Source organism: Tauraco erythrolophus, chromosome 17 (genome assembly GCF_009769465.1).
Source record: "Tauraco erythrolophus isolate bTauEry1 chromosome 17, bTauEry1.pri, whole genome shotgun sequence".
Classification (NCBI taxonomy): domain Eukaryota; kingdom Metazoa; phylum Chordata; class Aves; order Musophagiformes; family Musophagidae; genus Tauraco; species Tauraco erythrolophus.
In genome coordinates, this window is record NC_141481.1 from 15,492,517 (window position 1) to 15,517,763 (window position 25,247).

Genomic DNA, 25,247 nt, shown 5'->3' on the forward strand with positions numbered 1-25,247 from the left:
ATTCTTAAAGGCTTTTACATGACAAACTTGCAAAACTTGTTTAAAACTGAATTCAAATTTACCATAGCAATTCCTTGCTTTGAGTTAGGAATCAGCATACTGTTGGCCTTAAGTTTCGTCAGAGGCTAATTTTCTGTATTGGAGATGACATTTTTTATACTAAATGCTCTTGAGTTCTTCAAGCAGCAACTAAATCAGAGATTATCTGCAATGAACAAGTCATTCTGAGGCCTCTAAGATACGAATGTCACCTGGTCCATAATAGCTGTCCAAAATTGTAGTCTGACTCAGCAGCTCTCACAGTAAATGTGAAATTTGGGGTTTTTTTTAAAAACAAAAGACAAAATGTTACCTGGAATTTTCTCTCATTTATTGTGGGATTTCCATGGATTATGGCTAATTGCAGTTTGTTATCCCACAGTAATTTGTGTGTCAATGGCCTCATTGTGTTTAGAAGCTTATATTGATTCTCTACTAAACTTTCTGGCCTCAGAATCATATACTCTGAAAATTTGGAAAAAGTATTGTGTTTTTTTCAAACTCAGCTAGGTTTCTTGTGATGAGAAAAGTTCATCTTTCATTGTAGCATTAGTTAAAGATATTCCTTAAGAACTTGAGCTTAATGTATCCATCCCACTTTTTTGTCTTCAGATTTTCTTTAGACAAATCTCAGGATCTCACCTGGGTTTGTGTATAGACTTATTGATTCTTAAAATAGTATAAATATTCAGTTTAAAAAAAAATGTGAAAGGCACTCTGAACTCAGTGTCATATAACTTTTCTTTCTTTTGGCTCACAACAACCAGGAGCTGTCTTTAAAGGCTTCTTACTGAACTGAAGTTTTAAAGGGCTAAATAGATCTTACTGTTCAGTTTGTCTAAATGAATGAGTGTCAGACAGAAGGAACTCTTTCCATTTTCAGTGCAGAAATGCTAAGGGCTAAAATCCTTTCCAGGGCTAATCTGAAGTTCCAGAGACACATAATATTTAAAAAGCAGCTAGTCTATTTTCCTTTCAACTCATAGACTCAAAAATAATTTTTACAAGTGGCTGAAGCAATTGCAGATACAAGTGTTGATATATGGCTTGGAATTTCAGTATCCAGCATGGTAAGGCATACACGAGAAAAGACAGTACACTTGCCCACCGCTTCATTATTGCCTGTGGTGAAATTGAACAACTTTTATGAACAGCACTGGCAATAAAGAGACTTTGAGAAAGATTCTGCTGCAGGAAGTGGTTGCTGAATATTTCATTGCAACTTAGCTGTCCTTTAGCAAGGTCTACCAAGGCATAAACTTCTCAAAAGTTCAGTGCATTGATACTGCTGCAGACATAGCTTTCTGTGCTCATCAAAGGGTTCTCTTTAGGATGTTGTGTGTTAATAACTACTATACTGAGAGAAACTTTTTAGAAAGTTATTTTGCTCCTTTGAAGGTGAGTGGAAGGGGAGGAGGTTCTGTGATAGTGCTCTCCTTGCCTTAGAAAACTGAGCCTAAATTTTGACCTGACTTAACATCTGTTGAGACTTTCAGGCCTGGTCATCTGAAGTGTAAGAGTTAATGTATTTATGTACATGATTCTTGCTCCTTTTGAAGATTTTCCAAAAGCTTATGCACAACTTTACTCAAACTTAACTTGGCTCATGTGTACTTGCTAGGATGAAGCAAGTGCCAAGGCATTGTATGAGAAATGTTGCCAGCCTGTCTACCTGGAACTGAAGCAAGACCACCAGACTGAAGGAGTGTCAAATGGCAACTATGGCCACCTGAGCCTCGCTGTGAAAAATCTATTTCCTATGGACTTTCTGGGTCCACCTACCCAATTCAACAGATGTTCTTTTTTTTTTTTTCTTTTCTTCCAAATCACTAGACTCAAAATTAGTTGTGCATCAGCTCTTTGTGATAATATCCAAGTGGCGATACTTGCAACATGGGTATTATTTCCTGGATAGTGGATTAGCAATAATTATTTTGTGCCAATTCATTATCTCTGAAGTGTTCTTACTGCAGCAAAGTTTGAGTTTTGATCTGGCTTTAATGCTTTTGCATTAGCCAAAACTCTTAGCACAGACATAGACAAGAAACTGAATCCATGGAATTTCCCTGGATAAAAATCTGCTAGGGCTTCCCAAATCATTCAAAGATGGTTATAGTTAACCATCATTTTTAAAATAAACATACAATTAAAATGTGTGTATTTTTTAACCTCGTTTTCATAACACTAGCATATTGTAACTGCATGAAATAAACCTGTTTTTTCCCTTTTAAAGTCTGATGTCTTAATCTTTCTTTTCTAAATCTGTTAATGTTGACATTAACAGTGTAATATCACCAATATTCCTAGTTTTGCACTTCAAATATAAAATATAGTTGTGGTTTTGTGCAGCGATTTGAAGCAGTAATATTTTTTCCTTTGTAAAGGAATGCTGCTGTAGTAGAAAGTAGTCCCCTCTGGTATGGATATATAATTACATAAAAAACATGTACCAAGTTTTAACTAATCACTTTGCATACATTTTCTTTCTTGCAATTCACAAATCACTGTGCCTAACATCACAGATTATTTTAGAATCCAGTACTTTGCTTTTTAACATAAATGCTTCTTTTACCTGAAAAATTAAGCTAATTGAAACGGACACTTTGTAGTAAGGCCAACATGTAGTATAAGAAATAGAAATAGAAGCCACTTAGTACGTGTTTGCTGCAAAATTTTTTTAAAGATAGACATGGCCGAAGGAAGTACACGATTAAGTACCCCAGTGCAGGCAGTGTGACAGGTGTGCCCTCTACAAGTATAGAAAAGCTCATAATTCAGTATTAGTATTGAAAGACCACTGGACTGCTTTTATTTTCCAAACTACTAGTAATAATTAAGTACGAGAAGCTAAGACCTGCAAGTTCTAAAATCTTAGAGGCTATACAGTTACATATGAGGTGAATTTCATCTAAACAGTTTAATCAGTTTTAAATGCAAAGTACATTATAATCTTTCCTTATGTATCCAGCAACTTCAGTAAAATGATGTCATTATTTCCAGCATTTTAATTTTACTAAAATAAATCCTGGAATGAGAGGTTTCTTCCATGGTGTATAGTTGTTGCAGATATGTCTGTGGAAGCTTGGAAGCAATTAATCCTTTTCCATCTCTGCTGACAATGAGGTCTCTTAAAAACATTAGCTAGTTGACACACTTTTGAAATTTAAAACAAAGATCTTGCTATGTCAGGCAATACTTGTCATTTTGACAGCTCAATGGTTTTCTTGAGACCAGCCTAGAGAGGTAAAAACTAGAAAAAATACTCACCTTCTACATTCTTTCTGTAGGAGTCAAAATCAAAACAAATGTAAATGAGAATATGAATTGTTCGGTGGAAAAAAAAGCCTGAAAAGAGCTACAACAGACGACTCAGCTTGTCCCCTTGACTAAAAGCAGTAGCATCTACAATTAAAATGTGTTGTCTAATTTACCTTTAAAGCCTCAAGTGATGAAGACTCCATACCCATGCTCTTCCTATTAGGCAGCCTAGTGGTGTAGTATTTTTGCCAGTAGGATTTTTTTTTTTAATACCTCACCTCTATTTTTCTTACTGCAGTTTAAACTGATGACTTCTTGCCCCCTCTGTTATGAATCGTAGATTATTGCCTTACCCTGTGCAACAGCCTTTCATTTTCTCAAAGATGATTTAAAGCTTCATGTTGGGTACATCACGTTTGAAGTGATACAAGAAGCAAAAAAAATTAACAAAATTTTAAGAGGCAATTTTAAAAGACAAATGGAACAAAGTATAAACAAAAGTGTCCAGCAATGACTAGATTCATTCTGCCAGCTTTAGGTTGCCAGTTGTAACTGCATCCCATTTGCCTGGGGTTAGGAAGAAAAAGAATTCCTCCAGTAGGCATTTTAATGTGCCCAAGATGAATCGCTCTTGCAGGTGCCTGCTCACTAGGTGGGATGGTGGGCAACAAGGTTTCTAACTTCAGCATGTATTTTGATCAGGGCCGATTCAAATCTAAGTGATTGTTTCTTGAAATAGTTGATTCTGGAGTTCCCTAGAGGAGAAACCATTTTGAACTTTAGTACTACATAGAACATAGTTCAAGAAACATTAAAAAACACAGACCAGTGCAAGGCATGGCTAAGTGGAGGTTTCAAAACTGAAATTTCTCATGTCAAATTAAAATCAGAAAAATAAGTCAAGGACAAGAAAGGAATGTGTTTCATACCCTATTTGCCACTAAAAATACATTCTTAGAAAACAAAAAACACGCCCCTCCCCCCCAAAAAACAGCATAAAGCACGTGGGCTCTGAAAAAGAGATAAAAGCAGATTTGGGCCAAGGACCCGACTGAAGACTGCGCAAAAGGAAGACACAGACACAAAAAAACAAACCAACAAACAAAACAATCAAAAAAAACCCCCCACAACAACAACAAAAATAAACAAAAAAAAAACCCCACGCGCAGCACGCTCCCTCTGACGGACTCTCCCGCCTGCGCGTCATCTGCGAACGCCCCGCCGGGGGCGGAGCCCACATCCTCCAATCAGAGGCTCAGCTGGGCACAGTGGGTGGGGTTGAGCCGGGCTCGAGCGCGTCCCGGGGCAAGCGCGTGCCAGCGCCCTTCAAGGGAACGGAACCTTTCAGGGCGCGGGTGGCTCGCTCAGCGCCTGAGGTAAAAATTCACTTAGTTTCTCGACGGGGGCTTGCGGGAGCCGAGAGCGTGAGGAATGGATTTGGCCTGGGAGAGCCCTGCTGGGATTCCCTCCTGCGCTCCATGCTCAGGCATTGTTCTGGTCACCTCTGGGTCCTGTGTCGCGAGGATACGTAAAGCTTGGCGGACGGATCGCGCTGAGGGTCATACTGCGCCGGCGCAGCGGCACGGACGGGTCGGCGGGAGGGACACACATCAGTGCCGTACTCAGCACCGAGGGAAGAGGGAGGGAAACTCCGGACCACAGACAAAGGGGGGGAGCCGCGCCGGGAACATCCGGTCATTCGCTGCCGCTTCAATCCGGGACACGCGCGGGTGCTGCAGCCGATCACGGTGAGGCCTGGCCGGGCGAGGGGCCTGGCGCGGCAGGGCCTGGCACGGCGCGCAGGCGGCCTCGGGCCCGGGCAGAGGGGGCCTGGGCGGGCGCTCGCCGGCTGTGGCGCGAAGGGACGGGCAGCTTCGGGGCGCGCGGGTCTGGCGGCTCCTGCCGCGGCCTCGCGGCTGGGCCCGCCGGCGCATCGCTGCCCGCCTGAGGCGGGCGCTGCGAGCCCCGCGCCCGCCCCGGAGGTCGCGGTCGTCGCGGGCCGAGTTGGCCGAAGAGGGCCGGGTGCCACCAGGCCTGCGCGCGGCGGCCCCCGCCCCGCCGAGTACTTGCCCGAGGGCCCGCGGGCGGACGCTGGGGTGCCCCGTGCAGGCCTCGGGTGCTCGCTGCGGCCCCTTCGCAGGGCTCGCGAGAACGGTGGCCCCCGGCGGAGGCGGGCGGCGCTCGGCCCTGCCGGGGCCGTTCCGGGCGAAGTTACTTGGCTGGTCAGGGACCGAGACCTATTGCCGCGCGGCTCCTTTTGTTGTTCTCCTTGCGGCTCTGGCAGCCGTGCGGCCGGTGCCGCCTCTTCTGCCTTTTCCGAGCAGCGGGCAGGAGCCGACTCTGTTCCAGCCCAGAGGTAGCGTGCTTTGGTTAAACCTCAGCCCTTGGCTTTCTCTACTTTCTGAAAAGTAAAGTTTGTGTAGCTTTGGGGTATCTGCTTCAACTAATAATTTCTTCTTGTGTCAGTATTCAACCTACAGAGTGAAAATGTGAGGCTAGCAATCTTTTTTTCTTGTTGTTTGGAATTAATAAGAGCTATTGAAAGCTCTTGAAACTTAAAGAGCATGTCGTTGATGTATTTAGAGACTTGTCATGAGTCAGAATTGTGGGTGCGATTGCTGTTCCTGTGACACGGGAACACTTCTTTTCTAGACGTGCTTTTTGTGTTTGGAAGTAGGTTCCCTCCTCCCCCTCCATGGGAGGGTATGGACCCGTAAGATGATCTATAATGGTGCACAAAGTTTGTGCCTATGATGGGGGTGTTGGTTTTGGTTTGTTCTTTTTTCCAAAACAGGTAGTAGTAACAGCAGCAGAGGCAAATTACTGAGTAAATTTGGAAGTTTCTGTTAATTTTCTAGTGAGTTGATAGCAGTAAAGAGATGTTGCTACTTCTTAATGCCAGGGTGTGTTTGTGGGGATTAAAACCAAACAAAACATGAAGACTGGTTTCTTACGCTCCCGTGGCCCCTGCAAGGTAGGACTGATAAACTTCCTCCAGTGCAAAGGTTCGTGTTCTTTCCAGTGATGTAGCACATAAAGATGTTGGGACTTTAGTTCATTAGCAGTAAATTTCTCAGGTGAAGAAGACAAGTCAGATGTGATATTAACAAAGTAACAATCAAACACCTAAGAACTGAGGTGTTTGGGGTTTTTTTGTTTGTGTGATTTTTGGTGGTGTATGTTTGTTGGGTTTGTTTTGGTTTGGTTTTTTAACTATTTCATGTTAATAGAGATGTCCTGTAAGCTTTTGAAATACCTCACAAATGCAAGAGCTAAACTTAACATACAGATATTTTGTCAAACTACTATTCTGAAGCAGAGAGAGGAAAACAAAAAACCCAAACAAACAAACCATGCACATAAAATATTGAAGAAAACAAAAGTACTGAGAATATCGTATGTCAGGTTTAATACTCATTTCTTATCTCACTCCTTCCTGCTACTCCATAATTTCTGAAACCAAAATATGTACTGAGATGATCAAGCTCCAGCAGAGCAAAAGTTAAAATTCTCTTACTGAAGAGCAGCTAGAGAGTATATATTGGCAATTTGTTAATGGATCGATTTGCTTTTGAGGGGATGCTTACCTAACAGGATCTTAATTTTTGAAGTGGGCTTTCAGTCTTTGTCCCTAATCTCTACTTGATAGTAGCTTGTGATAAGGTTTTAGATGCTTGTCTACCCTTTTCAGGGTAAATGAAGCCTATGGAGACCATGTACATGAAGCCTCTAGTCTCCCATATACGCTGAAATTTTGGATACAGTCTATCAGTGCTTAACTAAGTCAAACGCCTCAAGATTTTAAAAGATTTTTATAAAATGTAAGAAAGTCTTTAATTTACTAGGGCACAGTATAGTGTGTAACCGGTTGCAAAAGCAAGAGGGATACAGAGCCTGGAAGCTAGGGATTTTTCTCTTGAAAAGTTACTTGATTGGTGATGTTCTGTAGGACTTAAATTGCTTATGTGTCCTCTGAGAAGGTAGGATTTCTCTTGAGGTGCATGTAATTAATTGGCTGTTAGCCACAGGAAATATATTTCATGTGTTTGAAAGCATCCTGTAATATGTTTCTTGGCAGAAAGGTAGCTGAGTTATTGAACTATCTAAGAATATTTGAATAGTTTGTAAGCACAAGCAATTCAAGGAATTTTGTCAGATTATTTTGTGAAGTTTAGTATTATTACAGGGGACCACCAGGAACTAACAGCACAACTGAAATTCTGTCATATAGTCAGTAGTTCCTTATATCTATTGCAAGGGCGTGGGCTCCCAAAATATTTAAAATTGCTCCCAATATAATTTGGTTAAGGGAGGGTGTTGTGTTTTGTTTTGTTTTCTGATGGTATCTTTCCAGTGGCTCCACATCTCTTACTTGTGAACAGACTAAAATCTGAAGTGGTATGTACTTGTGTATGTGTTTGTCTTGGTGACCAAGTCCTGCAAATCTTCTGACATAATGAAGACACGGATGCATGTGTTGGGAATATTACAAGAATATTGGACTTGAATTTAGGATTTTGTGTGAGTGTGTGTGCATGTTTACTGATTATTAGTGGTCTCTTTTAAAAAGCTTTATCTGACATGAATTTAATTGCTAGTTTGAAGTTGGAATTATGTATTATGGCCATCCATGCAAAACTGACTTTGAAAAAAAGCTAAAAGGAGGGATTTGAAATACCAGCTGTCCTAGGAACTGCATAAAACTTTTAATCTGGTGCTTTTAGAGACTTTAGTTAAGATATCTGCACTGCTAAGCCACTTTTGATGTGTAAATACTTAAATTAGAAGTGTGCTGCCTTCTAATCTTTAAAGGACATAGCAGATGAACATGAGATGAACATATCTGCGTATCTTAGGTGAATAGGTCAATGCCTGGTAAATCTCTTCAGTGTGAGCAGCATGCTAAAGGCATAGCACGAACTTGTAAGATTTTTAAAACAAGGATCTTTGAGCCATAATTCATATGGTTATAGTAGTAGAGTGCAATACTCTTAAAAGTAATCGGTGTATTAATAGAACGCAAATTTTGTATAATTCTTAACTAGAGTTTAAATATTTGTTTTAATAGAATGATAACACTCCTCTCATTAATTCTATGAGCTTGTTTAGTGGAAGAATTCTACTTTTCTGGCTGTCATAAAGGCTTGTTAGCTACCTGTGGAGTTGAGAACAAATTGGCCTGACTTCTCCAAATGGAAAGTATTGGTTCTTATTTAAAATGGGTAGAAGTGCAGTGGGGACGATTAAAAACCTTCACTGGAGTTTGTTTTGACCATGTCACTAATGAAACCCTGAGTTTAGATACGGAAAAATAAACTCTCGCTTTGACTGCCATTCTGAGTGAACGGAGACCTCCCCTGAATTTGAAAGCACCACACTGTTGAAACCATTGTGTCTAGAACTGATCTTGTGTCATCTACAGTAGTGACCTGTCCTCTCTGTGTTTCTTCTGCAGTCTGTCACCATGCTTGGCTGTTACTAAGGCAGTAAAGATGCAGAAATATCATTGAATTGGAAATTCAAGGAATTGAAAACTTGCCTTGTTGAATGAGTGGGCCACTGGCTCTTCCGTAGCTCAGTTGTGCATTGCTGTCTGGTCTTGCTGCTGTCTAGAAGTTGTATAGTGGCATCACTGTGAAACTGAGGTGATCTTGTTAAGTTCTGTGCCCGTGTTGGTTTGTGTAGAATACTGGCTTACAATGGGAATTTACAGTGTAAAAATAACATTACTTACTCTCTGTTTGTCAGAAACCGGAGCAGTACAAGTGTTTGCCTACAGAAGAACGCCATACCTTTTGTGTGTAGTAAGGAGATAGACAAACGTTTCAGTCGCGCAAGTAGGAAGTCTGAGCACTTTTCCTATTACTAATAGCGTTTCTATTGTCATCCTACTGTCAGAGTAATTTCTAAGATGTGGTTCAAATATAGCACAGAAGGTAGGGATAGTATTTCCTAGGACAAGTCCAGTAACTAAGAGGTTGTTGACATGGGGAAATTTGATGTTATTCCTGATGTTAAACTTCTGTGGAAAAACATATGTCTTGGCTGTAGTACTGAAAATCAGGGGCCCAAAATATTTCCTGAGTGAGCAGGGCTTATAAACAGATAATATAATGTGTTGTTTACACTGTAAGTAAAGTTTATACGAAAAGCAATTATTTTGTTTTAGAGGGACTCTGAATATGTCTGGCATAGCTCTTAGCAGACTTGCACAGGAGAGAAAAGCCTGGAGAAAAGATCATCCTTTTGTAAGTATGAGAACTGTCACATTTTTAACTCTGCAGTTATTTGATGTTCTGGTTATGATTTTTTTATTTTTCTTTACTCTGATGTGGTTTTTTTTAAATTATTTTTTTTAAATAAAAAAGCTGCTTAAAACGATGTAGTGCAAAAAGAAATAGCTCTGCGTAAAGATAAAATATGTCATGAAGTATTCCAAATACATCTTCTGAAATCCTCACCCTTTGGCTTTTTGTCTTAATTCAGGGATTTGTAGCAGTACCTACAAAAATCCAGATGGCACAATGAATCTAATGAACTGGGAGTGTGCTATTCCAGGAAAGAAAGGGGTAAGATTTACTGTTGTCCTAACATCTCACTTATGGTGAAAAGTAACATAAGCCTGCTCATGCATTATACTGAGAACTGAGAGTATAACTTACACGTAGTTTAATAGAAAATGCTTGGATCCTGCTGCTACTTTAGAATTCAAGTGGAGTGGGCTAAGAATGATATTGGACAAAATATACCATGAGCCTGTTAAACCGTTGACACTGACCACCTTGAATAAGTTTCCAGAGGAGTGTGTAAGAATCCTGCAATTGACCAAACTTGAGATTGTCTTCTGCTTCATGACAGGGATTATTGTGACTTCTGTTCTTACAAAATGCTGGGTTAAGCCCTAAAGCTTGAAAATTAATACTATCAAGATGTTGCCTCTGCTGGTTAACTGCTGCTACCTTTTTTGTCCACAAAATGGTGAGATCATTCAGTCCTAGAGAAGTGCTGTAATGCTGTTTTTAACTTTTTGGATTTCATGGAAAATAATTCTGCGTTATCAATATGGAATCTCATTACCTTCCATTTTACGGAATTTTCTCCTTTGTATTATGGAAAGAAGAATAGAACTCTAACATTACTACTTTTTATCTGATTTCTCTTGTGCAAATGCAAACTTTCAAGTGGAAATAATCTTGTTTCTGTTTTTCAAGATGTTACTTAGTATGTAGAGTTATTCTTGAATTCATTAGGTGCAGTTGTTTCTTCTGAGATACTACTATTAATTACTTTGTGGCTTTCATTCTTTTGGGCCTTTAATGTTTCCCATTGGATGTAGGACTTCTTTTGTTGCTTTGCCTGTTCTACTGCCTCTTGCCAACTTGCTTAAGTCCCCTTAAGAGCTATTTCTTAGATTCTGAGAAGACAAAGCGTGTAGGCAAAACCTGCAGATTCTGTACTACTGCCTCAGCTTAATGCTGAACATGACATTGCTGTTATGGTTATGACTTAGCTCAATACTTTGGTAGTTGTCCACGCAGCTCAAGTCAGTTGTTAAAGAAGCACCTAAAAATAATTTAACAGTGTAAGAAAAACTCATCTCCTTGGTGTTCTGCCAAAACAAGATTATCCTCATAATAGCCAGTTATGTACCTTATCAAGATGTCACCTTTAAAATACTTACGTAAAATCTTCATGCCATACGAAATCTTCATGCTACTGCTTTAAAGTTTTGTAAACCGCAAAATGGAGTGAACAAGACCCTTAAAGCCAACTTCTTGCCCCTAGAAAATACATCACACCAAAAAAAATCAGTTATGCTCGTGTGATTCTTGGTAGAGATTTATTAAAATCAGGGGTTTACTCAAGTAAAAATGCCATCTCTTTTAACAATAAGCAGCTTGCCTTGCTCGTCTGTACCAGACCAACCAGTTGCTCTCTATTGACGTTGTGTTTGGAGGCATGCTGTACTGCAGCTGCTTCCCTTGAGACAAATGAGTAGTTGAAACCACTAAAATGCTTTCTTGTCAGCCAGAAAAAAATCAAAGTGGTGTTAGTCCTGGGTTGGATATGTCCATTCACTTTTTGACAGCAAATTATTTGTTAACTACCTAGAATTTGACTCAAAGACATCTGCAACCTGTCCAGAAATGTAATATGATCTTGATGATACTGCTGTCGTACTATTATCTTAGTAAGGCTTTTGAGTGTCTGCTATCTTTCAGCTTTAAGGTATGTTGTTCTATCAGAAAGACAGTAAAAACTTTGTTGACTGTTCTGCTGCTTAACTTGAAGAAATTATTAAAAGCTATTTGTCTTCCTCTCTGATGGAAAGCAAACAAAATAGGAAAAGTTTATTATATGAAAAGGCTCCTCTCTTCTAAAAATGGATGTTTGTCTCCTCTGAGAAGGTATGGAGAATAGATATTTCTAGTTGTAGACAACTGCGTACAGCTTTTCAGAACAAGTTCTTTCAATACACTATAGCAGATGTAATCAAACTCATTCACTTTTTGAAACATGGTTATCTTGGTATTCTGTAGCATGTTTTTTCCTATTCTAGCTTGAGACTTTGCACAATAAATACCAACGACAATGGGGAGTTTTTTTCTTTTTGGAGTGGGGTGTTTTTTTGGTGGTTTTTCTCCTTTTTATTTTTCCTTCTGCAAAAAATCACATAATTCAGGTAGGAAAAATCAAGAGATTTCCTCCTAAGGTAGTCTTCAAACATACCCGTCTGCTCCTGAGGATAAGATTTGATGTTTATGTTGATAAGATGCAAGACCATCTTTACTCCAGTTTGTTTTAAAGAATGAGCCCAACATTTACTTTCATTGCAGTGTTTCTATTGCAAGTGGAAGTTACAGAGAAGTGGTCTGAATTTTACATATATAAAAAACTTTCTGTATTTCTGCACTTCTTACCAGAAATCAGTTTGTCAGAAGATGGGCTTTTCTCCTTATTTCCAAGTAAGATGACAAGGAAGTATGTATTTGAGACAGGCTTTCTGTCCTTTGCTATGTTTTCCTTGTTTATATGACCCTTATGAATAGTGCTGTCTATTTGATCCTCGTTGTAGCTTGGGAGCTGCTCTTACTGGTGCTTTTCCCAGTTTCTGATGGGGATAAAATGCTGCTTAGAATTTCTGTTACACAAAAAGATGGAATCTGTGAGACTGCTTGCTACCAAATGCAGACAAGGGTTGGCTTAGACTGGTGAACTTCATATTGACTGTAGCAGTACTACAGTGCTGTTCAAATTTTTCTTCATTTGTGGTTTTCTTAGCCACGTTCTCGTGAGGCAAAATAGAAGCCATTTACATCCATGTGCTTAAGGGAAGTATCCATATAATATCTTCTCACACTTTATTTTAAGTGAGAGTGTAATGGCCCCTTCCTCATTGCGTGTGTATCATGTAAAACTTTAGAAGTATTCTGTTCTTTGTCCTGTGAAAATTCTACTTGTATATGGAATTACTGGTGATGATCCTGACTCTGTCAATGACTTGGCAACACTTAATAGCTGTAATGAAATGGAAAAGCAGGGTCGTCTTTCTTCAACTTCTCATATAGGTGGGGTAATTTGTCTCAGTCTAGACAGCATGCTGCACTGTAGGACAGCTTTTTTTCTACTGTATAGCAGAAGGACGTCTTGTGCTTTGCTGGAGAAACTGTATTCTTGATAAGCTTTTTTCCACAAGTTAGACTTTTCCTTGCTGCAATCTAAGCTCTACTTTAACTTTTTATAGACACCATGGGAAGGAGGCTTATTTAAACTACGGATGCTTTTCAAGGATGACTACCCTTCTTCACCCCCAAATGTAAGTAAAATGACTAAAACTACGGATTTATTAGAACAATGTTAAACTAGTCCATGAGGTTCTATGAATGGTTATCACTCTTATTACAGATTTTTTTTTAATGTAAAGTTGCGCTTTTTTTTTTCCCTATCCACCACTCTGTAGTTCAAGTGCTCAATATAACAAAATTGGGAGGGGAGGGGGATTGCTGTGTGGGTTTCTTCAATGTTTGACAAAAGCACCACTTGAAGTGTTCACTACTCTGATCAGCACTCTTTGGAAACTAATAGGTAGACATGGTTAGACCAAATTCCTTTGTGTGTTCTTACTGTTAAGTTGGTCTCTAAGCCAAGAATTTAGAAAAAATAATAAAGTTCCATGAACTTAAGCCTTTCTTTGACTCGCTCTAAAACATGGATCTGTTCTTTTTCTGGTACTATGCACAGCAGGTATCTTCAGATACTTAGTTTCCTTGTTAAGTTTTGAATTTTTCTTATCCCTTCTCAAACTTACCTACTTTAGAAATATGAAAACATCTACTACCTTGCCTAGTTTCTTGGTTCTTGAATTGGCTACCATCTCAAATCAATGACAGTGATGACAAATGGCTCTTCTGACAGCGGTTCATTTCTCATTTCATTTTAGTATTTCAGCTGTATAAGTTGTCCTGGCTACTCCTTTTGTTTGTTACCACCTAAATACATGTGACACAAGGGGAATGTGTCTTTCAACTAGAAAACATTTAACATTAAAATCTTGAGAAATACCAACTAGCACATGCTGCAAGTGTTCAATGAACTGTCATGTCTTGAAAAAAGAAGTATATGTGACGGGTAAGACTTCTACCATGCAGCTTCTGAGTTCCTACTGAACTTCATTGAGCAGCTCATAAGCAAGACTTACTTGTGATGTCAGATGCATTAGAAAACTGCACTAACCTGTAAATGTTTCATATATTGCTAAACAAGTGTTTGTTACATTACTTAAGATGGTGGGGTCTTGCATTTAAGTTCTGTAAAGATTAAAGAAATGCCAGAATATAGATTGAGTGGCAGAAGGAGAGCTGCACAAGCCTACTCCTTCAGTCTTGCAACTTCAGATAGTTGCAAGTTGCCTAATCTTGTTCAGTGCCTCTTGATTATACATAAAGGAAAAGCGAAACTAAATACTGAAAGTTCCATACAAAGAAGACCACGTTTCTAGCGTGATTTTTTTTCAAAGTGAGGAGAGAAGACATGAGCAAAGGGCAGTATCTTTATTTTATATAGTAGTATGTGAGGCTGTCAAGACAGGGTTGCTTTAGAAAGGTCTTTATCACAACGCTGCTTCAAACTATTTTGTCAGTTTCCATTCCTAAACCAGAAGATTACTGGTCACAATCATAGTGTTACATTGCCTGGATTGATACCACCAATGTGATGGAGTTTCTGCTTTAGGTGCAGACTGAGCCAAGAAGAAAACCAGTATCAATAGCTCCGGAAATCTGTGCAGGGTTTTTTTTTTGAGGAGGGGTGAGGGGGGAGTTTGGCCAATGGTGTTGGTTTTGGGTTTTTTTCCATTGATCTTAACCAACTCTCTGATATTAGTCTTAGTGCTGCATGCAAGTAATTCTCTCTTCTTCATCAGGTAAATTTGAACCACCATTATTCCACCCAAATGTGTATCCTTCAGGCACAGTGTGTCTCTCCATCTTAGAGGAGGATAAGGACTGGAGGCCAGCAATCACAATTAAACAGGTCATTAATTGTACTTAGACATATTCTTAGCTCTTTTATTTGCTTTGCTTGCTTATCTGATATGAACATAAGAAGTTGACTGTGTGTTTCTACTGTGGTTTCTAAGGGCTTTTTAATTTAATGTCTCGTAGTAATATCCATGCCAATGTTACTTCTATTCCTTCTTCCACAGATCTTGTTAGGAATACAAGAACTTCTAAATGAACCAAATATCCAAGACCCAGCTCAAGCAGAGGCTTACACAATTTACTGGTAAGTATGTCTGCATGTCAGCATGAAAGCTGTCATATTGCCTGCAGCTGTCTCTTACTTATACTACAACATGCAAATGTTTTTAAGAATGATCCAGGGAATTTTCTTACCTTTGTGGCTGTATCCTGTGGAGATGCCTAGCTTTTGCTAAACTTGAACAAAACAGTAACTTCACAGTTAGTAGGCTAGCAGAGCTTTTAGTAGCATTGCAACAGCAATAAAGTGTGAAGACTCCTTCAGTTAGACATGATTCTCATCCTGGTTCTAGCCCCCATAGAAGCCTTTCTCCTAAAGGCTGAGAAGTGATGAGGCATAATGATTTCATGAGACCAGTGACCGAGGAGACTGAATTAGGTGACGAGTCCCATTCATCAGTACAGGAGTAACTTACTTCTGTCTAGTAGTAGAAGTGGGAACTTCTAAGCACTTGTGCCTGAGGATAAAGGAGACCTGCTGTGATTGCTGTAGGAAATATACGGCATTTTGTGAAAACTAGATCTTCAAAAGAATAGGTTAAAAAGTGTAGAAAGCTTGTAGCTTTAGCAGAATTTGATTTGGATTTGTGAGGAAGGATGGTAATTTGTGAGCTAAAAAGTACTCTTTTTTTTTTAATCTTAAAATTTTCCTACCATTAAAAATGGATAGTTGATCTGTAATCTTTAGGGGAGCAAAACACTTTAAATAAATTCTTTTGGCAGTGACAGCTACTGAAATAGTGACCAAGATGGAAATGTGGAATTACCATTCTGGACAGAAGGAACAAGTCTCCAGGAGAGTGCCAAGTTTGAAAAATGACATTTTATGAGACTTTGCATGCAAGCTATGTCAAAAATGCCTGTTATAGGATCCTAGTGAAAAGAAAACTTAGAGATGAGTAGTGTCTTGGATTTAAAAGCTTCACTCAAATAAGTATCTACTGAAGACTTGATGGGACTGAGTGCATATGGAGGACAGGCTGAAGGAGTTGGGGCTGTTCAGCCTGGAGAAGAGGAGGCTCCGGGGTGACCTTATAGCGGTCTTCCAGTACCTCAAGGGGGCCTTCAAGAAAGATGGGGAGAGGCTGTTCAGGAGGGCCTGTTGTGATAGGACAAGGGGTAATGGTTTTAAAATAGAGGGAGGTAGATTCAGGTTGGATATTAGGAAAAAATTTTTTACCATGAGAGTTGTAGAACACTGGAACAGGTTGCCCAGAGAGGTGGTGGATGCTCCATCCCTGGAGACGTTCAAGGCCAGGTTGGACAAGGCCCTGAGCAACCTGATCTAGTTGGAGATATCCCTGTTCCTTGCAGGGGGGTTGGACTAGATGACCTTTGAAGGTCCCTTCCAGCCCTAACCATTCTATGATTCTATGACAGTTAAGTGGCCACAGTTATAGACAGCACCTTTGGGAGCCAGTAATGACGACGCAGGCCTCCCCACCCTTGCTTTTTTTTAAAAAAAAGCTGCTCTGAAGGAATATGGGGCAGGAATAACACACTTTTATACATGTATAAATAGTCTGTGTGGTTTTTATCATCTCCCACACAAATGTATGTATAAAAACAGTCTTTGCTAGTCTTGTTTCCGCTTTATTGTAAGCGCTTCTAGAAAAAAAAAATCTATTGACAATAAACCGTTACACATGTTCTTTGTTACTTCAAATGTATATAGTCTCCCAGTTATCCTCTCCATGTCCTTTGGACATGCATATTTCGAATGGGCAGTTATATTTCTGCAGTCTGAGAGCCTGTGTCTCTTACTACTTAATGAGTAACTGGTAGAAGCTCAACACAGCAGGATTAAATATGTGTCTGTAATTTGGCATAGTTGATAAATACTGGGCAAGACACAGTGTTGTTTAATTAGATGTCTTTTGGTCAAGCTGTTAAACTTCCAAGAACAAATTTTGTATTCAAAATAAGAATACTTGTTCTCATTCTCAGGATTGCTTTGGTACCGTCACTCTGAAACTTTAGCACTCCTAATGTGCTAACCTACTTCGTCCTCTGCTGCAGGCATGCAGGACCCACTATGGCAGGCGTTGTTTTGTGTGGATTCTGAGGGTGTGAGACTTAATAGCTAGGTCATGTTCTCATGTGACAATGCAATATAACTTAAAGAAAATTTCAGAATAAAGTTTGTAAATTTCTTTATGAGAAGGAACTAGAGTATTTCAGTGTTTGATGGTAGTCGTTCATTGGATGTGACCAAAATTGGCTTCATTTCTTCTTCCTCCCAAACTGTCAACTTCTGAGGATATAATTTGCTGCCTTTTTTTTTTACTGCAGCAAGCCTTCATAGCTGAAAGTAAGTTAAGTTTACTGCAAAGCGCCCTGCAAAATCTAGTCGCTGTAAACTACCTTGGCACAAGAGTAATGGTAACAAATTTTGGTTAGCTCTTGACTGACACTTCTGACAGTTAAAACAAAATATGGTGTTGAATGTAAATGGATGCTTCACGAATCCCTTGTTGGCCCAAGAATAGAAAACGAAGAACTCTCCCTTTTATATATTGAGTCTGAGGCTTAATGATTGGTCGTAGTTCATTGCAGTAATACTTGCTTGTTTAATCAATCTGTAGCAAGTACGCTAGACTTAGTGAACTACAATGTTTTTTCAAACTGTTGAACTAGCTTTTTTCAACTGAAGTTTAGGATAACCTAACACTATGAGTCACAGTCTGCAGAGATAAAGGCTGAAACTACCATACCGTTATCGTTTTCCCCCGTTTCTTAAAGGGTGCTTTGCCTGTCTCCCCAAAGCAGTAAAGATGATACTTTAAAATCATATGAAGTCCACCAACTGGTAGTAAACTGCTCTCATCAACCACTTTGTGCTGTTGGAATACTGGAATTTATTGTTAATGACTCCAGGTCTTAACATGGGGAGTGGAAAAACTTATGTTCAGATAAATAGAATGCTTGCACATAAGGTACGGCTGGCCTTGATAAAGAGCAGGTGCTATAGAGACTGGTATGATATGAAGTCAGACAGTACAATTCATTTGACAACAAATGAAGTTTGAGAAGTAACTAGCTAACAGTACCTTACTTCCCCCCAAAGGAAATTATCACAGTAACGTTCTAGAAAAGCCTTTAATATATTGTAGTGTTCAGTAAATTCCTATCTAATGGTTTTGCCTTCAGGAAATGACTCAGTTTCATGTTGAACACAGAAGAATGATAGCTCTATGATATGGCCTGTGATTTCTGAAGCTGTAATTACCCTTTCTCTCTCTTCTATTCAGCCAAAACAGAGTGGAGTATGAGAAGAGGGTTCGAGCACAAGCCAAGAAGTTTGCACCATCATAAGTATCCATCATGCAGCATCTTAAAAAGGAAGGGATTGGTTTGGCAAGAACTTGTTTACAAAACTTTTGCAAAATCTAATGTTGCTATGTACAATTAATATCCCATAGGGAAGGGGGTTGTATGTGTGCCATTTTCCGTATTCGCCACTTGTATACAGTTCTAAATTTGCTGAATTGCCCCCAGTTTTTTCATACAGGGTCTCTTCCTTCAGTCTTTTGTATTTTTGATTGTTATGTAAACTCGCTTTTATTTTAATATTGATGTCAGTATTTCAACTGCTGTATAAATTATAAACTTTTATACTTCTATAAATTCACTAGCATCTCTAGTTACTTTGCTATCTGATGCAGGCATGCTTTAAAATGTTAGAACTATATTTAGCCTCTAGCTGGCTGTATGGAAAAAAAAAATCATGCCCTCCACCCCCTTCCCTCCCTGAATTTGTTTTTCTATCTTTCAGAAACTAGGTTGTTATTGCTTAAGAGCCTCTGAGATCCAAAGTCAGCCAGCATCTTTATTCTGCATCACTTCCTTTGTGTTATATGGCGTTCTGTCTGTGTTGCTGTTTAGAGTAAATAAACTGTTTATATAAAGGGCTTTGTTTCATTTATCTTCATTAAAATAATTAAAGACTGCCATTTAAATGGCTCTGAACACCAGTCACTGCAAGTCCTTTTTTAAGGCCTGTGATGCTGCACTTACCTTTTGTTTAGATGTTGCCTTCATTCTTTTCCCTGCCCCCACCCCTAACATGAATGTGGCCCTTCTTTGGGCCCTGAGTGGTATTTGCAGCTATTCAGCTTTGATCAGTTCCTTAAACAGCTTATGGAATTCTGACTGGCTAGAAACCAATTGCTTACTATGCATAATGGAATCAACACACTGGTGTGACCATGATAACATAAAATAGCACAAGCATTAGGTAGATATGAACAACAAAAGCTGTCCGAGGAATGCAAGGGGACCTACAGCAACTGGGGATTTAAACGGTACTTGTTTATCAGAAATACTTCTGTGCCTTCTTCCATATGTCAATGTATATAGGTTTTAGGAAAAGGACGTGCTCTATGCAATTAGAGTTTCCTTCTGTAAAGGAAATCAGTTAAATTATGTAAGTTATTTTCATGTATGTCAAGCTGATATGCCCTCTATTAAACTTTCACTGCTATTTTAATTGTATTTTTTTAGTCAAAATCATTCTGCAAAGCAAATGAAGTGCGAAGAGGTTTGATGCATCTGAGATGTAGCTTCTTCAGTGCTTTTGTTATCAAAAAATGGCTACTGCTAGACTTAAGTAATTCTAAGTGTGATACAGCTCTGTTCTCAGATCTGTTCTGCTTGTTAGCATTTGATTAAGATAGCTTTAGAACATAAAAGTATTCCCCCAAATTAGAATAGCTAACACCCTCACGTTATTCTTGGTCCTTTAAAAATTCTCTAGGATTGATTCCTTGTCAACATCTAGAAATCCTTGTTGCAACAGCTGATTTGGGCAAGACTTCAAGTGTGGGTGGGAAAGTGAGGAATTGAGAACTGATTTAAAGGAAAAGACTCCCTGTCAAATTCATTTACTTGGGCTGCTTTTTTCTTTTTAAAGGGAAATGGAGTATTTGTACCACTAAAACTGCTGCTGTGACTCCAAACTCAAGCTCCAGTAGGGCTAGTGTTCAGTCTCTCTAGTAGAAGGAGGTTAGGAGGTGAAAATCTTGCTGTGACTTGAAGAACTTGTATATATGAAGGTAACACTATTAATTGTCCTCAGTATCTCAAATAAGGGGATATCCCTTAATATCTTAAGGGTTGCTGAGTTTTTAAATAGGTTCCAGTTGGGTGCTGGAAACTCAAAAGAGCATTCTATTTAAATGTACAGAAAACAACTGCTAACAGCTGCACTTTCACTATACAAACTTAGGTATGTGGAAAAGTGAACTAGTGCTGAGGAGACTCTCTTAAGGGCCAGACTGTGTATTTCTGACTGGTAGCGTGTCACTTCAAGTAATGGGAATGCAGGCAGATAGCATTGCTGAACCTGTTACCTGAAATTTTATGATACAGTTCTGAATATAAAGTGGCAAAACATTGTATCTTGCTTAGGACTGTCTCTCAGAGCAAATAATTAAAAAAAAAACCCAAACCAAAAACATGTAAAGTTACTGAAAAGACATACTGAGGTGTTAAAACAATTCCAGGAAGCATTTTCACCTTTTAAGCTTACGTAGTCAGTTTACCCAAAACTAGATGATGCAGTTGAAGTACATATGGCAGGTTCAACCCAGCAAAAAGTCAGAGGCTCCTTACATGGTAGGCACTCTGAACAGGGCAGTAACTTAGTCATGTTTTCCAGTTGAAATACAGCCCAGAAGTTAGGAGGGTTTATTTAATGTACTAATAAGTAAAAATAATCCCCATAAACCACTCTCCAGACACATTGATTAGAACACATTTTTTTTTAACTTGTAACTAAGCTTCAGGCTCTTTACATAGTAATTAGCATTCCACAAACAATTAAATTCAATAACCTAAAGCCTTTATGTGCATAAATAGACCTATAAACCCACATAGCCTGAAGTTTACCTAAAGGAAAGCGAACTTGCTAAGCACCAAGTTACAGGTGAACAAACCACACTGTTAACAAAAAAATTTCCTTATACGAGATGTTACAACTCTGGGATTGTTGGGGTTTTTTTAATGTTCTTGTGGTATGTGCAGGTTTTCTTGTTTGCTTGTTCAGGTTTTTGTTCTAGTTGGCTTGTTGATTTTGGGTTTTTGGTGGTGGGGTTTTTTTTACATTTCAAATAGTTGATTGATTGGCCGTGGTTGCAGCAACTTTACCATCATCTTCTGAACTGCTCTCATGGCTTGCTTTCAGTGGCATCACCTGGGGTGTTCATGCTGTCTTCCTCAGATTCTTCATTACTTTGTACTAGTCTGGAAACATTTTCAGGGTTATAAAAGCAAAACAACTTATCGTAAGGAAAAATAGTATTTAAATTTCCTTACCCTGGGGAATTCATTGGTCTGTTGGGATTAGAAAATTCTTTTCCTGAGTCAACATCAAATGGATCTGGAAAAAGGAAAAAATGCACACATTGATGAAGAAGGCATATTTAATGCTCTGCCTTCATTCTTCATTTTAAGAGTTTACTGGCAGGGAGGATAAAGCCTAGGAAGCCTGCTTCAGCTTTCTGATAAGTTTACCATAGTTGTTTGGTCAGAAACCAGGGGAGGTGAGAAATAACAACTGCCAAGTCCTGCACCCTCCTCCTAGTCTTTTCACTCTCTTCCATGCCCTTTGTGCCTCCCCCCACCCCTGGCCCCAAGGGGTTCAGTAGCTTTTTAGGGGTAGACAGACCCTACATATATGTTTCTAAGGCTTTTGTAAGAAAACATGGATGTTCTCAGAATGGTTTAGTTCTAAAAGGGCTATCTAGTTAGTTCAGGTCTACTGAGAAGCGCAGTATAGCTGTCCAGGTTTAGCTCTTGCTGAATAAGGCTAGGGCTAGATTTACTTGGCTTACACAGCTGGGGAGAACTGTTACCTCAGAAAAGTCAAACAAGGCATGATGGCTTTGGTACTACAGTCTATCCAGAAAATAGGACTGTGGGTGGAAGTGTGCTTTATTTGGCGTAGTAGTGTTGCCCCTTAAGAACTGTCTTCAGTTTAATGTAACAGTAGTTAGGCGTTCACTAAACAGGATGATTTCATCCAGCCTAGCATGTCATGGCAGAGATCAAAGTTCAGAGAAACTAATGGCTGTCTACCTTCTCCTTACAGTGGGATCCCCTGGCCTATTTTTATGGGTCTTAACCACTGTGAAAGGAAGCCACTGATTAGCAGCATCTCTCTTCATAGGTTCTTGATCATTTGATTTGGCTCTTTTTTGTGCTGTCTTGAATGAGACCAAGCACTCAGCTGTGAATATAGCCTGAAATATTGGCAATATCAGTAAGTTACTGGAAGAATTTGGGAGTAAACTGATGTCCTTATTATAAGCTATTTTTGTTGTCTTTACAGGTCTGATTTTAAATATCTTGTTTAGAGACTACATAAACATGTCCATAAAGGTCTGTCTTAGGTTTACGTATAACTAACTTGCTGTCAGACTGTATGCCTATATTTCTCTTGTAGTCCTCCTGAATTTAAGTAGTCATTTTACTCATGCTCTGCTTTTAACATCTGTAGATAAAATGAGGAAGCATCATGTTTTCTTTTTACTCCTTAGTTCTCCAGTATCCTTAATTTAATCAGGGTAGCTGCTCCACAGTTCAGCTGTGAATATACACACGCATTAGATTGCTTTAGTAGTTTTCATCTTTTTTGAGTTGAAAAAAATAGGCAAACTTGCTTGTAAGAAGAATACACAGTATAAAGACAGAACAACACATCTTAACAAAGTTCTTATCTTCTACCTTGCCAATATTTTCATGAGATTAAATGAAAAGGTTTTAAGGAAACTAGTTAGGAAAAGGAGGTGTGGGTGTGTCTGTGGTTTTTCTTACCTATTTCTTCGTCTTTTGTTTCTTGGACACTGGCTAAAAAGTCCTTTTCAACTCTCAGCACTTCTTCCTGGCAATGACAGGTTGCGTATTTTTCCAATAGATTTTTGTTCAAGTCAATAAATGCCTTACCCCCATTTAAATTTCCTTAGAAGAATGGTGGCTAGGTCTGGGAATCCTAAAAAAGAAAATAAATGATCAGTTTTCTTTTTCAGTGTGAGATTTCACTCAGCTTACATGTTTCTAAGTTCAGCATATATTGATGTATCACTACAACAGGGAGATGTTTGCAAGCATTTTTTCAGTATTCAGGGATTCAGACTTTTAAAAATATTAAAAATCTTTTCAAATTTCAGTTTAACTTGAAATAATCTAACTGAATCCAAGAAAAGTTCATAGTCTATTAGTGAGTGTTATATAAACATTTTTGTACAGGTCATGAATGATTCAAGCTCTAGTTCCCACAGTCCTTCAGTATGAGAGCAGTTGTACATACATTATTTCAGAAGATAAGATTTGTCTGCAGTATAGCAGAGCATGTCTCTTCAATTGTCAACAAAGTTCTGTAATGAGTTCGTAAAACAGAACAAGAGGGGGCAATTTCTTTTGTTCTTAACCAGAACCCACCTATTAAACAGACAGACAGCTGTTACCCTCTCATCAAGACAAAGGTGCATAAGGATAACACTCTGTTGACATTCTCTGCCTTTTTAACAGTTTTATAGTATAAGTGCCATCCTAACAAAACCAGGATCATCAGTTATGTGTCCTGTTTAGTAGCTGATATGAATGCCCCACAGATACCTCAATGCTACCAGATACAAGTACTTGGAAGAAAGCTAGACAATCTGATTCCAAACTCAACAAAGTGATGACCAGTGGGACAGCATTAGTCTATTCTATCACAGACAATATCTTCTGATTTATTAATGATGTAAGAATTGCTGGTAACATATTTCACATCAGCCACATTACAGCCTACCAACAATGCAAAAAGCTGCAGCAAAAGCTTCCACGCAGGACAGCTTGCATGGCCGACCATAGTTGACAGGATTTGCAGCCACCAAGTAAGGCAGCAGCCGAAGATGACTTCCTCTCATTCTATTAAAGGGAGTTTCTTCTAATTTGGCCCATGAGCAATCTATGACTGCAATTCCACTCTGAGCAATGACATGCCTGAAAAAAAGAAACATCACTGAATTTGAAAAATTGTTATATTGTATTGATAAAGTTAGTTAAAGTGAGAATTACAATTGCCATTTTATATTGTCAACAAATTTGCATACAACTCCCCCCCTTTTGTCAATCAAAAAGCATACGTTTTACAATTATCTAAAACACAGATGCAAAACCAAAGAACAATAACATGCTTTTCCTCTGAACATGCATGTAGCAAAAAAAGGTTTATCCATACGTTTCAAACTGACAGTGAAAAATTCTAGGTTTAAAAACATGACAGAAAAGTGTGGTTAATAGTAATGTTCACATTCTTAAAAGTACAGCAAAGTTCAGATTTCGGTTCTCTGCTATCTTCTGAAGCCTGATCTTTTCTCTGAGTAAAAACATCTTTATAAAAAATTCTGCAGGCACATTTGACAAAACTCAGCGTTTCTCCCAGATAAGTTTCCTAGAGATGATGCGTTGTGTTGCCTAGCCGAAGAACTTGAATATGCAATCATAAAAGATACAGCTATAGGCCTGTGATTCTGGACAATTAAAAGTACAAACCACATACTTGGATGTTTCATCCGGATCTGCAGATGCTTTTTTCACCTGGCACGAGCTGTGTAAAAATGTTAACCTGGTTTAATAAAAAGCCCTATTTCTATGTTCATGCATCAATGTAATGTAACAGGTAGGTCAAATGTATTCCGTAGCACAGTTTTGGCCATGAATCAGTGGTTAAAATACTCTCCCTAACAGACGATCACTACAGCTCTGGAGCACAGTGCTCCTCCTCCTCACAGCCCGTGCCCGCCACGGCAGCTGCCGGCGCGTGCCGCGGGCGTGGCGCGCGGGCCCTACCTGTCGGCCGGCGACAGGTACTCGGCCGCCAGGGGGCTGAGGACGAGGCCCGCGAATCTCTGGCGGAGGCGCAGGGTTCGGAGCAAGCCCTTCCGGGCCAGCTTCCTCCCGGTGCATTTCTTGGGATCGCAGTGCCCGAGCTCCCACATGGCGAGCGGGCACGGGAACTTCACCTGCGGGGCGCCCTCCTCGTCCTGCAGGGAAGCTGAAAGCGGCGGGCCCGCGCGTTACGTTACGGCCCGGCCCGGCCCCAGCAGGACGCGGGGCCGGTCCCGCCCGGCCCGGGCCAGACCGCACCGCCGATCGGCCCGGAGCCCACGGCGCGCTCCCGCACCTCTCAGCGCGGCCTCCGCC

The 25,247-nt window shown here is 39.6% G+C and overlaps 2 protein-coding genes across 2 annotated transcripts; one reads left to right on the forward strand and one right to left on the reverse strand.

The window, feature by feature from the left end:
- Positions 1-4,599: 4,599 nt before the first annotated feature.
- Positions 4,600-19,046, forward strand: UBE2I (ubiquitin conjugating enzyme E2 I). Its single transcript, XM_086621999.1, is given in 9 exon segments — positions 4,600-4,673; positions 9,467-9,545; positions 9,784-9,799; positions 9,802-9,866; positions 13,043-13,114; position 13,345; positions 14,720-14,829; positions 15,002-15,081; positions 18,308-19,046. Coding segments are annotated over 8 exon segments (474 nt in total). The 5' UTR covers positions 4,600-4,673; positions 9,467-9,479; the 3' UTR covers positions 18,372-19,046.
- A 1,728-nt stretch (positions 19,047-20,774) lies between these two features.
- TSR3 (TSR3 ribosome maturation factor) lies at positions 20,775-25,093 on the reverse strand (the record flags this gene model as incomplete). Its single annotated transcript, XM_086622504.1, is given in 8 exon segments — positions 20,775-21,201; positions 21,203-21,231; positions 21,233-21,299; positions 21,372-21,435; positions 22,872-23,001; positions 23,003-23,046; positions 23,851-24,044; positions 24,894-25,093. Coding segments are annotated over 8 exon segments (774 nt in total), but the record flags the coding sequence as incomplete, so codon positions are not given.
- Between the last annotated feature and the right edge of the window lie 154 nt (positions 25,094-25,247).